This window comes from Macaca mulatta, chromosome 19 (genome assembly GCF_049350105.2).
Source record: "Macaca mulatta isolate MMU2019108-1 chromosome 19, T2T-MMU8v2.0, whole genome shotgun sequence".
NCBI lineage: Eukaryota > Metazoa > Chordata > Mammalia > Primates > Cercopithecidae > Macaca > Macaca mulatta.
The window spans coordinates 58,082,279-58,093,952 of NC_133424.1; the positions used below are offsets into that span (position 1 = coordinate 58,082,279).

Genomic DNA, 11,674 nt, shown 5'->3' on the forward strand with positions numbered 1-11,674 from the left:
CTGGGGACCCAAGTCCGCCACTCAGGAACACAGCGAATGGCCCAAGAGTGGCTCCGTGGGCCAACAGATCAGGTTGGGGCTTATGTAAAGCCCATTTTCTCCTGGGGTGGCTCTCAGCCATCTTTCCCCGCTCCAGGCAAGGGCATGCCCTACAGAGAAACCAGCAAGGGGGACAGCACAGCCTACCAGGAGATGGGAGAGGCACAGCCCTCAGGGCACCTCCCAGGGTTTTGTGAGCTGGGATGAATGGTTTTATAGTCCTCAGTCACTCCGGAGGGGGGAGTCTGCATTCAGCCCAGCCCCTGCTTCCTAAACAACTATGGGGTGGGGCAGAGAACACTGGAAAATAAATGTATGTGTGAGCATCTGTAAGTAAGACTGGGTGAGGGCAGGGCTGGGGCTGCCTCTGTCACCGCTGTGACCCCAGCACGGGGTGGGGCAGAGAGTGGGTAACTCAGTGAGTTTTTTTTTTTTACGGGAGATGCTCCACCAAGGACACTGGGTCCATGCCCAGGTGCAGCACCACCTCAGTGAGTTTTTCGAGTGAAAGAATAAAGGATATTTTTTCCTAAGGTTGACATGGACTTTATTTATTTATTTATTTATTTAGAGATGGAGTCTCGCTCTGTCGCCCAGGCTGGAGTACAGTGGCATGATCTCGGCTCACTGCAACCTTGGCCTCCCGGGTTCAAGTGATTCTCCTGCCTCAGCCTCCTGAGTAGCTGGGACTACAGGTGCACGCCACCATGCCTGGCTAATTTTTGGATTTTTAGTAGAGACGAGGTTTCACCATGTTGGTCAAGCTGGTCTTGAACTCCTGACCTCAGGTGATCCACCCGCCTTGGCCTCCCAAAGTGTTGGGATTACAGGCGTGAGCCACCGCGCCCAGCCCCAAGGACTTTTTAAATATGAAAAAAGAATGCATCAACTTGAAGACAATCAGCTTCATTTACAAATTTATTCTAACCCCTCTCCCCACATTGCAAGGTATACACAATTTTAGCTAGTAGAACACACGAGCAGTGAACCATCCTCTGGCCTCCTGCATTTTGAGAGGACATTCTTTCCATTTCCACACACCCCGGCCACCCCTGGCACCGCAGTGGGGGAAGTAGATGGCCCTGCTGCCCATGAGGACTGGCCGCCTGTCAGGGCAGGGCAGGACTGAGTACGAAGTCTCTGAGATGTGAGAGCAGCACTCCATCTGGGTCAGGATGGCGCTGGGGTCAGGAATTGGAGCTCCTGCCTGTCTTCACATTCCCACCTCTGTCTTTGTGTGTGTGTGTGTGTGTGTGTGTGTGTGTGGGACAGAGTCTCACTCTGTCACCCAGGCTAGAGTGCAGTGGCATGATCTCAGCTCACTGCAACCTCTGCCTCCTGGGTTCAAGCAATTCTCGTGCCTCAGCCTCCCGAGTAGCTGGGATTCAGGAATGTGCCACGACACTCGGCTAATTTTTGTAGTTTTAGTATAGACGGGGTTTCGCCATATTGGCCAGACTGGTCTCGATCTCCTAACATCATGTGATTCGTCCACCTCGGCCTCTCAAAGTGCTGGGATGAGAGGCATGAGCCACCATGCGCGGCCTGGGTCACTCCCAGTTTTAAACATAGCCCCACTCAGGACCCACTCGATCAGTTCCCTCTGCTCCAAGTTCTCCCCCTCTTCCAGAAGGAACTGAAATGTTGTTTCAGGCCAGGCACAGTGGCTCACACCTGTAATCCCAGCACTTTGGGAGGCCGAGGCGGGTGGATTACCTGAGGTGAGGAGTTCAAGACCAGCCTGGGCAACCTGGTGAAACCCCATCTCCACTAAAATACAAAAATTAGCCAGGCGTGGGTGGTGGGCGCATGTAATCCCAGCTACTCCGGAGGCTGAGGCAGGAGAACTGGTTGAGCCTGGCAGGTGGAAGCTGCAGTGAGCCGAGATCGCAGCACTGCGCTCCAGCCTGGGTGACAGAGCTAGACTCTGTCTCCAAAAAAAAAGAAAAGAATAGAAAAGAACAGAACAGAACAGAAAAGCTGTTTCAGAACCTGTTTCCTGGCCTTCTATTTGGGCAGATCTTGGTCCGGGCCATATTTACCTCCTTAGAGAAGGGAGGTGAGGACGGAAGTGGGGGAAAGCCCGGCCCTCCCACTTTCACCTGCAGCTTCCCGAGAGCAGGCCCAGGTGGAATGGTCACCCGTGTACACAATGCTATGATCTCAGGTGTGATCCGGGGCTGCTCTGAGAGGGGATAGAGAGGGTCTCCCATTGTCAACGCCACCTCTGGGACGGCCTGGGCCTCTGTGTAGAGATTGCCACCCCCCCAGCCTCTGCTCAGCCATCGCCTCTCCCTCCTCACTCTGCAGTCAGGGTAATACAAGCCCCTCACTCTGCCCCTACTACTTCACCGCCCTGGGCAGTCAGCCCCTCATTGGCTGTGGCATCTCTGGCAAGTCCCTTTGCTTACCCTTGGCCTTAGTTTCCCCACCTCATAGGGTGACTCTTGGGCCTCTCCCCATCAGAACCCTTCCCATCAGAGCTTATGTTAATAAGCTCTGTGCCCATTGTGGAGATCCACATGATGGTTCTCAGATACAGCCTCAGGATGCCTCCATCACCTTGCGGCTCCTCTAATTAGCAGACAGCTACAGTCGGAAGGGCAGACTGCAGGCTAGTGGGACCCACCCGCCCCGTGCTTCAGTGGCAGATCCGGGAAGAGAAACCCAGTAGCAAAGGGGGGTTCCTAGACTGTTCCTCTCAGCTAGCGGGAAGGCTAAATGGCCCGCAGGGTTGGCGGGAGTCCCAGGGTACTTTTTTTCTAAGAAAAGGTCTCCCTCTCTCATCCAGGCTGGAGTAAAGTGGCAGGATCACAGCTCACTGCAGCCTCAACCTCCAGGGCTCGCGTGATCCTCCTGCCTCAGCCTCCCAAGTAGCTGGGACTACAGGCATGCACCACTGCATCTGGCTAATATTTTTATTTTATTTTTGTAGAGATGGGTTCTTACCGTGTTGCCCAGGCTGGTCTTCAGCTCCTGGGCTCAAAGAGTTCCCTCCTGCCTTGGTCTCCCAAAGTGCTGAGATTACAGGTGTGAGCCACTGCACCTGGACGCCAGCATACTCTTGGGGTGAGGAGGAGTATGGGCTGAATGGCTTGAATGGTGGGCCCCCAACAGACATGTCCACATACTAACCCCCAGGACCTGTACTTATGACAGTTTATTTGAAAAAGTGTTTTTTTAGATGTAATTAAGGGTCTTGAGGTGGGATCACTCTGAACTCAAGATGGGCCCTAAGGCCGGGCGCGGTGGCTCAAGCCTGTAATCCCAGCACTTTGGGAGGCCGAGCCGGGCGGATCACGAGATCATGAGATCGAGACCATCCTGGCTAACACTGTGAAACCCCGTCTCTACTAAAAAAATACAAAAAAACTAGTCGGGCGTGGTGGCGGGCGCCTGTAGTCCCAGCTACTCCGGAGGCTGAGGCAGGAGAATGGCATAAACCCCGGAGGCGGAGTTTGCAGTGAGCCAAGATCGCGCCACTGCACTCTAGCCTGGGCGACAGAGCAAGACTCCGTCTCAAAAAAAAAAAAAAAAAAAAAAAAAAAAAAAAGGTGGGCCCTAAATACAATGACAGGTGTTCTGGTGAGTGACAAAAAAGAAGAGGGAAAAGGCCATGTGAAGCTGGAGGCCTAGCCAAGGAAGGCCTGGAATCACCAGGAGCTGCAAGAGGGAGCGTGTCCCTGTCAGCACCTTGGTTTCAGACTTCTGGACTCCAGAACTGTGTGAATTAAATTCCTGTTAGACTGAAGCCATCAAGTTCACCACCCACTGGTGACCTGTTATGGCAGCCCCAGGAAATTAATCAAGGAGTTAAGGCCAACTGGTGGCCTAATTGGTAGGATGGGGGTGGGACTGGGGGCTATGGAGGCAGGAGGGTACCGCTACATGAAGACGGGCTGTCGGGTCAGTCCAGAGCTCCGAGGAAAGAAAGCAAGAACACACAGATTAGGAGACGCGGATGGAAGATGAAGGATGTGACAACTGAATTCATGGGCTTGGATTCGATTGGGGCCCTGAAAAATGCTGAGCAAGGTGGGGAAGGCAAGAAAGGACATGCCACACAGTACAAGCTCCAGGGACTCTGAGGACAAGAAAATAGGGGGCTGAGGCAGAAGGACAGGCTGGATTAGCCCTAGTTAGGATCAAATTTCCCACCATGGAAAGAGGGTTGGAGGACATTCACAGAAAAGATCCTGTAGCGCCATTCTAGTGGGTCGTGCCACAGACTCAAGGATGAGAGTGTTCTGTTGGAATAGTTCACTTGGGGCCTCAAGGGAAGGTACAATGATTCCACGGATTGACTGCAGGCCAGGACCTTTTGTGTTTGTTTGTTTGTTTTGAGACAGAGTTTCGCTCTTGTTGCCCAGGCTGGAGTGCAATGGCACGATCTCGGCTCACCGCAACCTCCGCCTCCTAGGTTCAAGCAATTCTTCTGCCTCAGCCTCCCGAGTAACCGAGATAACAGGCATGCGCCACCACGCCTGGCTAATTTCGTATTTTTTAGTAGAGACGGAGTTTGTCATGTTGGTCAGGCTGGTCTCGAACTCCTGACCTCAGGTGATCCACCCATCTCGGCCTCCCAAAATGCTGGGATTACAGGCGTGAGCTACCGCGCCCAGCCAGGTTTTTTTTTTTTTTTTTTTTTAAAGATGGAGTTTTGCTTGTTGCCTGGGCTGGAGTGCAATTGTGCAATCTCGGTTCCCTACAACCTCTGCCTCCCGGGTTCAAGCAATTCTCCTGTCTCAGCCTTCCAAGTAGCCGGGATTACAGATACATGCCACCATGCCCGGCTAATTTTTGTATTTTTAGTAGAGACGGGGTTTCATCATATTGGTCAGGCTGGTCTCAAACTCCCAACATCAAGTGACCCGCCCATCTCGGACTTCCAAACTGCTGGGATTACAGGCGTGAGCCACCATGCCCGGCCAGGATTTTTTTTTTTTTTTGAGACACGGTCTCACTCTGTCACCGAGGCTGGAATACAGCGGTACAATCTCGGCTCACTGCAACCTCCACCTTCCAAGTTCAAGCAATTCTCCTGTCTCAGCCTCCCAAGTAGCTGGGATTACAGGCACCCACCACCACGCCTAGTTAACTTTTGGTTTTGAGATGGTGTCTTGCTCTGTCGCCCAGGCTAGAGTGTAATGGTACCATCTTGGCTCACTGCAATCTCCACCTCGTGGGTTCAAGCAATTCTCCTGCCTCAGCCTCCCGAGTAGCTGGGATTACAAGCGCACCCTATCACACCCAGCTAATTTTTGTATTTTTAGTAGAGATGGGGTTTCACCATGTGGCCAGGCTGGTCTGGAACTCCTGACCTCAAGTGATCTGGCCGCCTCAGCCTCCCCAGGTGCTGGGATTACAGGTATAAGCCATGGCTCCCAGCCACACCTTTGTTTTTTCTCCTAAAGACAGCAGTGATGCTCAACTAGAGCTGACCTTAGAAGGTGAGGGGGAGAAAAGACCACTGCAACACACTGCATTTCCTTACAGAGGTCTGTACCCATTGACAAAGAGAAGAGGGTGTTCCAGTGTAACAGATGAGTGTCCCGGTAAAGGTTAACACTGATCAGGTAAACCGGGGTGGGGTTGGGGGGAGCGGTAACAATAACACATTGATTCAGCTCAAGACCAGGTTCCGTTTTTTTCATTTGCCAGAGTGCCCGCGGTGTCCTGCTGGCTGGGACTTTGCAGGTCGTCCTGGTTTGGAGTCGGGGCTAGGGGGTGAAGGATGATGGAGAGGGCTATGTTGCAACACTTCACCTGCTGGTCCCAGTGGCAGGTAACTGCTGCTCTTATCAGCAGGGGTAACCAAATGCCAAGTTGCACCAAGATCCTGGTGGTTTCCACTGGGCCAGCACAGGCAGGGGTGGCGTGGGAAGAAGGCCACGTTAGGTACACAGGCCATGTCCAAATTCAGGGTCCAGCAAGCTCCTATTTCTTGGACGCAGACACTGCCTGGGACGCGGACCGGCCGGGGTTGCAGAGCTGGGCGCGCACCTCTTGCAGCTCTGTGCGCAGTTCCTCTAGGGCGCCCTGTGGCGGCGCCGCCTGCACCTGCGCCTGCAGCGCTTCCAGCGCCAGCGCCAGGTGGCCCACCTCGTCCCGCAGCGCGTTCCAGGCGGCGCGCTGCTCTTCCTCCTTGTGGCGCTGCTGCGCCTGGTGGCGCCAGTACTCCAGCACCAGGCAGCCGCCGCCCACGATGAAGATGGTGGCTTCGCCCAGCAGCTCCGCGCCCAGCTCGGCTGCCGCCTCCTCGTTCAGCGGCTTGATGACCGTGCCTCGGAAGCCCATGATGCGCATCTTGGTCCGCATCTCCACCCAGTGGTACACTGCGGGGGAAGAGAGGGGTCAGGCTGCGCTCTGGGAGCCCCCTGCAAGCCCCACCCCTCTCACCCAGGGAATGCAGTCACCTAGCCTGGGTAACCCAGGGGTCTTTTAAAAGACCAGAATATTCTAGCGAGCAGCCAGGGATGAGAAACACTGAGGCCGGGCGCGGTGGCTCAAGCCTGTAATCCTAGCACTTTGGGAGGCCGAGACGGGCGGATCACGAGGTCAGGAGATCGAGACCATCCTGGCTAACACGGTGAAACCCCGTCTCTACTAAAAAAATACAAGAAAATTAGCCGGGCGAGGTGGCAGGCGCCTGTAGTCCCAGCTACTCGGGAGGCTGAGGCAGGAGAATGGCGTGAACCCGGGGGGGCGGAGCTTGCAGTGAGCCGAGATGGCGCCACTGCACTCCAGCCTGGGGCACAGAGCAAGACTCCGTCTCAAAAAAAAAAAAAAAAAGAAAGAGAAACACTGCCCCAGAAGGGAGGTCCTCAGACTTGAGGGGCCACGCCCCAAGAGGGACACCAGGGACTTCCACAGCGCAAAGTTCATGGACAGTGTAAAGGTCCAGTTGCCAGATGCTTAGCTCCCTGTGTTCCTCCCTTAAGCCACCGCCAGCCAGGCTGTCCTGCCCTGGCACTGTCGCCCCACCCACTTCCCAGGAGAAAGACCAGCCCCCTTTCTTGCCTTATTTTCCCAAAGTGCAAAGTTGGGGCTGCAGGTGGGTGGGGGGGATGGGGGCTCCTGGCTCCAAAGGGCAGCTTAAGGTGGCAATCGATGCTAAGTGCCTCTGAACACTTAGATACACTTGTAATAATCAATCAATTTTGCAAGTTTGATGGCTCCAATCCTAGAATTTCATCAGCCCTGAAGGTGCAGCTAAGAGCTGCAGCTCTTCACAGTGAGGTTTTGGACACATACCTTGGTGGGAGCTCAAGAGGTGAGTGGTGTTGCTGGAACAAAAACTCCTTCCTTGCCTAGCTGCTTCTTTATGAAGGAAGATTCTCAGCACTTGAGTCTTTAAAACCAGTGCAGAACTGATGCTGCACCCTGACTCACTCCTGCAACAATTAATATTCATCCAAGGCACATGAAACCACAGAGGGAACCCTTGTCTGGTGCTTTTGCAGACTCATTTGCAACATCTTCTTTTACTTCAAAGGTTTAGTAATTATTCATGAAAATGTATAAAAGATGAACTCTTTTGTTGTTGTTGTTTTAGAGATGGAGTCTCACTCTGATGCCATGCTGGAGTGCAGTGGCACAGTCTTGGCTCACTGCAACCTCTGCCTCCCGTGTTCAAGCAATTTCCCTGCCTCAGCCTCCTAAGTAGCTGGGACTACAGGCGTGCACTACCATGCCTGGCTAATTTTTTGTATTTTCAGTACAGAAGGGGTTTCACCATGGCCAGGCTGGTCTCGATCGTCTGACCTTGTGATCCACTCGCCTTGGCCTCTCAAAGTGCTGGGATTACAGACATGAGCCACTGCTCCCAGCCAAAAAATGAACATTTTAAAGTAACTGTGCACTATTAATAATTTCAAAATTAACTCAATCCAGAAGAAAACAATTTAGCATTTAGAACCTTATGGTCACAGGAAATTAACATGTAAATTTCTGTATGTATTTTGGTTGCCGACATATAAATTAGATGGAATTCTGTGGGTATGTGGACTGTAAATACAAAAGCACACGAATGAAAAGAAACCATGTGAAATTTCTGACTGAAAAAGAAGAGCTTGTTTTTATTTTTATTATTTTCGAGACAGGGTCTTGTTTTGTCACCCAGGCTGGAGTGTAGTGGCGCAATCGTGGCTCACTGCAGCCTCGACCTTCCAGGCTCAAGTGATCCTCCCACCACCTCAGTCCCTTGAGTAGCTGGGACTACAGGTATGTCTGGCTAAAATTTTTTTTTTTTTTTTTTTTTCTGAGACGGAGTCTCGCTCTGTCATCCAGGCTGGAGTGCAGTGGCGTGATCTCAGCTCACTGCAAGCTCTGCCTCCCGGGTTCACGCCATTTTCCTGCCTCAGCCTCCCGAGTAGTTGGGACTATAGGCGCCCGCTACCATGCCTGGATAATTTTTTTGTACTTTTAATAGAGACGGGGTTTCACCATGTTATCCAGGATGGTCTCGATCTCCTGACCTCGTGATCCGCCCACCTCAGCCTCCCAAAGTGTTGGTTGGGATTACAGGCATGAGCCACTGCGCCCAGCCATTTTTGTATTTTTTTTAAAATAGAGATGGGGGTTATCAGTATGTTGCCCAGGCTGGTCTCGAACTCCTAGGCTCAAGCAATCTGGCTGCCTCAGCCTCCCAAAGTGCTGGGATTGCAGGTGTGAGCTACTATGCCTGAGAGAGAGAGAGATATATATATATCTCCTTAAACCAGACATTGGTAGGCATCAAATCATTATTATTGTATGTAATTTGCGATAAATATGAAGGGAAGGGATGCACCAGCCGTCTGGACATGTCAATATCATAACACACCAGAACCAGAAATTCCATCCTTCACAACTACTTAAGGTTATGAAAAAAGTTTTACTTGTCAACTTGAAAATGCACTAGAGGGCACACAATTTTTTTTTTTCTTTTTCTGAGACAGGATCTCGCTCTGTTGCCCAGGCTGGAGTGCTATGGCAATCTCGGCTCACTGCAACCTCCACCTCCCAGGTTCAAGTCATCCTCCCACCTCAGCCTCCTGAGTAGCTGGGACTACAGGCGCATGCCACCATGCCTGGCTAATTTTATTTTTTTGGGTAGAGATGGGCTCTTGCCATATTCCATCATATTTATTTATGTATTTAACAGATGGGATCTCACTCTGTGGTCCAGGATGGAAGGCAGTGGCTCTATCACAGTTCACTGCAACCTCAAACACCTAGACTCAAGCAATCCTCCCACCTCAGCCTCTGGAGCAGGGGGAACTACAGATGCCGTACCATGCCTGGCTGTTTTCAAATTTTTTTTTTTTTTTTTTTTTAGAGATGGGGTCTTGCTATGTTGCCAAAGCTGGTCTTGAACTCCTGGGCTCAAGCAATCATCCTGCCTCAGCCTCCCAAAGTACTGGGACGACAGGAGAGAGCCACTGTGCCCAGCCACTACACATCTTTCATCTTCAAAGGGGTGGGGCGGCAGGAAGGCGTGGGGGCGCTCTGCTGGAGCTGGAGGGAAGACCTGAGGCATGAGCCCAGGGCCCGAGCAGTCACTGTCACTGTCACTGTCAGCTGCTGCAGTTACTGTTACAGCTGACTGTGGCTTAGGCCCTGGGCTTGTGGGTTCCTGGAATCCAGGCTGTGGAGACCCTCCCACACTGAGGTCTTAGGGTCAGGCTGACCTGGGGTCCCCCTAGGGCTCTGCCACCTGCTCTCTGGTCAATGACAGCCTGCCCCGAGCCCCCCTCTGTAACACAGGAAGGACAGCATCATCCTGACAATAACACTCGCCAGCCCTGGTGGTGGCCCAGAGCTGCGCCCGTAACTGTCACTGCCTCCTTCATGCCAGGGACACCTAGCACAGTGGCCAGAGAGCGGTGAGGGCTGAGGCCTCCTCTGGCCTTCCTAGGTGGGGTTCCCAGTGTGCAACTGCAAGTGTCTCAGCATAGACCACGCATGGGGATTTGGGCCAGCAGGTGGGTCTGGGTGTGTCAATGGGAGTGGGCACGTACCCAGGCCACAGGAAATCAAATCAAAGAGGGTGTGTGTGTGTATGCGCGCAGGCATGGGCTTTCAGGGCTCTTAGAGTGGGGGCTGACGGCATTCTCTCTCGGGTCAGCGGTCAGATGTGGGCTTCAGGAAACAAGGCCCAGGTGGGAATGAATCACAACAGGGCTGTGATTCTAGAAGTGATAGCTGTGAGGGGCCGGGACAGAGTAAGCTGGAGGACTCACCAGACTTGCGGGGGTCAACAGGTTCCAGATGTCTCCTAGACCCCTCACACTCAGCGTGTCCAAACCTGAACCCAGCTCCCGGCCCCACACCTGTCCCCCAGCTAGAGACCGGGGCCTCATCCCAGCTGTTCCCCTCCTCCCACAGCCTCTCAGCTGCGTGTTGGGTCCATTCTGCATCTTGAACATCTCTCACAGTGGATTCCCTTCTGCTGTCCTGGTCCAGGATCCATCCCAGCTCTGACCAACGTTCCCCTCCCTGACCTGAATAGGAGGAATGCAGCCTGTCTATCCACTTCCGAGTGCCTATCACAACCAGGAATAGTGGATATCCAGTTACTTGTCTAAAATCAGTCTCCTCACTGTCCTGTAAGCCTCACAAGGGTGGGGCGCAGAGCTGTCACGGTCACTGCTGTGTCCCCAGCACTGCCCAGTGCCAAGCCAGGCACACGCATGATGCTCATTAGATCTAAGCTTAACACATAAGTGGGTCCCACCTCCAGCCTCCTTCCCATCTGCCGGCCCCAGCCTCACCCTCTGCAATTGTGCTCCACGCAGCAATCAGAAGGAACTGGTGAGAAGAAAAGAACAAACTGGCCAGGCACGGTAGCTCAGGCCTTTAATCCCAGCACTTTGGGAGGCCGAGACAGGTGGATCATGAGGTCAGGAGTTCAAGACTAGCCTGGCCAACATGGTGAAACCCCATCTCTACTAAAAATACAAAAAATTAGCGGGACGTGGTGGGAGGCCCCTGTAATCCCAGCTACTCGGGAGGCTGAGGCAGGAGAATCGCTGGAACCCGGGAGGCGGAGGTTGCAGTGAGCCAAGACCACGCCACTGCACTCCAGCCTGGGCAACAAGAGCAAGACTCTGTCTCAAAAAAAAAAAAAAAAATTAAAAAGAAAAAAGAAAGAAAAGAAAAAACCTACCATTCCCCGTCGCTCCCCACCCCCAATCCCCGCCGCAAATAAAAGTAACACATTGCAAGAAAACAAAGTACTCAAACTATAAAACGTAGTCAAAGTTCCCTCCTTAGAGGAACCCTCAACTACTGCCGTCGCCAGCCTGTTTTCCCCTAGCGCCATCTCCTGGACAGCCCGTAGTAGGCACACCTCACTCATTTCTGAGCTCTTCAACTGGAGGTTTGTTCAGATCTAAACCATTGTTAGAGGCCGGGCGCGGTGGCTCAAGCCTGTAATCCCAGCACTTTGGGAGGCCGAGGCGGGCGGATCACGAGGTCAGGAGATCGAGACCATCCTGGCTAACACAATGAAACCCCGTCTCCACTAAAAATACAAAAAAATTAGCCGGGCGTGGTGGCGGCGCCTGTAGTCCCAGCTACTCGGGAGGCTGAGGCAGGAGAATGGCGGGAACCCGGGAGGCGGAGCTTGCAGTGAGCCGAGATCGCGCCACTG

At 53.0% G+C, this 11,674-nt stretch overlaps 1 protein-coding gene and 1 long non-coding RNA gene across 11 annotated transcripts in view; one reads left to right on the top strand and one right to left on the bottom strand.

Annotated features, from left to right (window-relative positions):
- The window catches only part of LOC144337178 (uncharacterized), a 67,574-nt gene extending 62,405 nt beyond the window's left edge, over nt 1–5,169 (top strand). Inside the window, exon 2 of the long non-coding RNA XR_013409910.1 lies at nt 3,545–5,169. This is a non-coding gene — a long non-coding RNA (uncharacterized LOC144337178). The remainder of the gene's footprint in view (nt 1–3,544) is intronic.
- Nucleotides 945–11,674, bottom strand: part of OPA3 (outer mitochondrial membrane lipid metabolism regulator OPA3) — a 36,670-nt gene continuing 25,940 nt past the window's right edge. Inside the window, exons 2-4 of one of the 10 annotated variants that reach the window (XR_013408669.1) lie at nt 5,397–6,374; nt 1,966–3,312; nt 945–1,320 (exon numbers count right to left, since the gene is read on the bottom strand). Coding sequence is in view for 2 of the 10 variants with exons in the window: in XM_028838468.2 (XP_028694301.1) it covers nt 5,977–6,374; nt 7,294–7,453 (558 nt within the window). In the remaining 8 variants the exon portion in view is untranslated. 10 annotated transcript variants of the gene reach the window in all.